Source organism: Propithecus coquereli, unplaced genomic scaffold (assembly GCF_000956105.1).
Source record: "Propithecus coquereli isolate 6110/MARCELLA unplaced genomic scaffold, Pcoq_1.0 Scaffold18, whole genome shotgun sequence".
Lineage (NCBI taxonomy): Eukaryota > Metazoa > Chordata > Mammalia > Primates > Indriidae > Propithecus > Propithecus coquereli.
The window spans coordinates 4,901,100-4,904,388 of NW_012142745.1; the positions used below are offsets into that span (position 1 = coordinate 4,901,100).

Consider the following 3,289-nt stretch of genomic DNA (forward strand, 5'->3'; position numbering starts at 1 on the left):
CCCCGGCCAGCCTTAAACCTTGGAATGGTTAAGCAGAAAGGGACTCAAAAGGTCACATCGTTCACATAATTCCACCTGCTAAAGTCCCCCATGCACCACAATTTTATGAATCAGGAATGTGAGGTGCAGAAAGGTTAAGGAAGGATTTATCACATTTGCATAGTTAGCAGGAGAACTGAAATTTAAGCCCTAGTTCCTTGATTGGGAAGCCTGTATTTGCTTCCAGCTGTCTTTCCTCCAGATTATGGGATTTGACTGCCTCTGAAAACCTGTTGACCACATAATGGTTACTCCCCAAGAGGGGGATGAAACATGAATTAATTTTCAATGAGTGGACTTTGGGGTAACGGTCTCAGAGTAGCATATTCCTTTCTCCTCTTTCTGCTCATTTTCTCGTGCACCTGAGAACTTTGGCTCAGCTCTGGGGCACGAGGAGCAGTTCTCACTTCCTAGTCTTTTTCTTTTCACAGCTGCAACGTTTAGTGAGTTGAACTGCAGTGCTTGAGTTCACTGCTCACTCTGCCACGACCGACCTCTGTTGTAAATTTTCCTCCCAGAACACGTGACGATGCATTTCTAGACTATATATCCCGGCTGCAGCAGCGGAGTTGTCAGAGTGCAGAGCCGGACGCAGGGGAAGAACTCTCTTGGACTTGACGACTTAGGAATTCAGGACTTGGGACAAATTATCAGCCTTTGGTAAGTTACTTTGTTTCAAAAAGAACATTTAAAAGAGGGAAATTTTTAACAATTAATAGATGAAGTTTTCCTGTCTCTCCTTTTTGTTTCTTTTCTGTGTTCCAAGGAAACTTTGCTTTGAATTAAAAATCGTTTTCTTTTAGAAGCAAAATGTAAACTTTGCTCCGTCAGCTAAACTATGTCTTCTGATTTTTATTATTTATTTTCTCCATGCTCTCCTGTCTTATATGAAATTTTTAAAAACTTGTGAAAGTAATGCATGCTCAATTTATGAAATGCAAATAGGACAGATATGTATACACTAAAAAATGAAAGTCCTTCTTACTTTCCTCCCCTGTCCCCCCACTCTATGCACTCCAAGCCCTCCTAGCTCACGTCCTTAGCTGTTTGGTGAGACCTCTTAAACTATTTCTTTCATGCATTTTTAAGCTTTTTTGTTATTGCAATCCCACAAACCTGGTGCTCGCCCCTCTCCCTGTATGGTGGACCTGTGGGACAGCTCTAACCTGCGGCTTTCTCCCCAGACCCTGCAGTGGGCAGCGCTTCGATGCTGAAGATGGAGCCCCTGAACAGCACGCACCCCGGCACCGCCGCCTCCAGCAGCCCCCTGGAGTCCCACGCGCCCGGCAGCGGCAGCAACGGCAACGAATACTTCTACGTTCTGGTTGTCATGTCCTTCTACGGCATTTTCTTGATTGGAATCATGCTGGGCTACATGAAATCCAAGAGGCGGGAGAAGAAGTCCAGCCTCCTGCTGTTGTACAAAGACGAGGAGCGGCTCTGGGGGGAGGCCATGAAGCCGCTGCCCATCGTGTCGGGCCTGCGGTCGGTGCAGGTGCCCATGATGCTCAACATGTTGCAGGAGAGCATGGCGCCGGCGCTGTCCTGCACCCTCTGTTCCATGGAAGGGGACAGCGTGAGCTCCGAGTCCTCCTCCCCCGACGTGCACCTCACCATCCAAGAGGAGGGGGCGGACGATGAGCTGGAGGAGACTTCGGAGACGCCCCTCAACGAAAGCAGCGAAGGGTCCTCGGAGAACATCCATCAGAATTCCTAGCACCCCCGGGCCTCCGGAGGCGGCTCCGTCAGCCAGCACCGTTAGAGAGAGGAAAGACATTTTTCAAGTGTCTGGTTTCACTTTTGCAGTGCAGCTGCCACTTTGAAGAGACCCTCCGCAAGCCCCTGAGTCAGGATGGGGAGGGGACAAGGCTCAGCCGAGCCAGCTGCAGCGAGGAGGCCAGGACGTGCCAGCGGTTTGGACTCGCCACTGAAAAAGCCCGGAAGACGAGAGCAGTGTGTACACTGACTGTGGGGCCAGGGTGTTGGGGTTCCTGTTAGGAATTTGGCCGGATGATATGCTTGTCATGTTCTCACTGGATGCCCTGGGTAACTCTGGCAGCACCTGCCCGTTCCCAGGGCTGCCAAATGCCTAGGGCATGCTGAGGGGCTAGTTTTGATTTGCTAATTTGCCTAGAGCTTTGTTCTTCCAGATCTGATTGGTTGCAAGTATCTCTACTGTGTACCTGTGGCATTACTTCACAGCTGGTTACAAGCTTCTTTTGGATTAGAGGGGGATATTTGATGGAGGATTTTTGATGGGAGAAAGCTGGAGTTCTGAACCAGCCCATTTGCACACTGTAGGAAAAAAAAAAAAGCAGCTTTTAAACCTGTTAACTTTGGCTGGGGTTATAAGAGATGATCTGCTATTTTGACCTTTTGTCTAACCTATGACTTTGAACTCTCTGACCTGTGACCGTGCAGCATGGCATGCTGGCATGATGTTCTTTTGATCGGAAGAGTTTCCCCAGAATCTAACCTGCACTCATAATGGTGGTGCTGGCGACTCTTCCTGATCTTTCCAGAAGTAGTGGTGGGGTTGAACAAGGCCAAGCCGCTAGCTTTACTGCTGCTGACTTTCCCAGCCTAGTTTGCTGAGCTAGGAGAGGACATAATGTGGTATTTCGTCACGTAGCTGAGACCTAGAAGGGCACACTCAGGCGGAGATTGCACAAAGCTGGGGTCCAAGTTCTGTGCTTCCTGAGCCCGAGCCCTGACACTGATTTGCTGTGTGGTCCTGGGCATGTGATCAGGGGCTCCCTGCCTTCATGAGACTCCCCACCATCTCCATCCCCAGGGGGCTGGGAGGATGTCTTTAGATTTCAGGACTCCGTGATAAATCCTGCATGGCTGGTGTGAGGAAGCTTGGACCAAATACTCCCCCTTTGGCCAGTCAGTCTGAAAAAGGATCTGCTGACTTAAAGGAGCAGCTGGAGAGTCAGAACACGTAACTGGGGAACGCAGGGCGGACCACCAACCAACCCCTGCTGTAGCTTTCCCAGGATTGAGCCAAAAAGGCAGACACTCTGTTTGCTTCTGCAAAATTCTCTGGTTGGTGGGATGTGAACACTCCCGGCTGAGGGAAAGAGATGTCTCAAAGAAAACACTCAGGAATGCTTGCCAATGTCCCCATGTATTCCTGTGGTCAATAGCTTTACAGCAGATCCGTTAGGCCCTTGAAGACGAGGAAATGAAAGGTCAACTTTAATTCTATTAATTTTTTTTTTTTTAAAAGAAAAACATACTCTGTTTG

At 49.1% G+C, this 3,289-nt stretch overlaps 1 protein-coding gene across 1 annotated transcript; it reads left to right on the forward strand.

Annotated features, from left to right (window-relative positions):
- Nucleotides 1-568: 568 nt before the first annotated feature.
- Nucleotides 569-2,336, forward strand: KCNE4 (potassium channel, voltage gated subfamily E regulatory beta subunit 4). The gene is given in 2 exon segments (XM_012642503.1): nucleotides 569-699; nucleotides 1,225-2,336. Coding segments are annotated over 2 exon segments (663 nt in total). The 3' UTR covers nucleotides 1,757-2,336.
- Nucleotides 2,337-3,289: the final 953 nt, after the last annotated feature.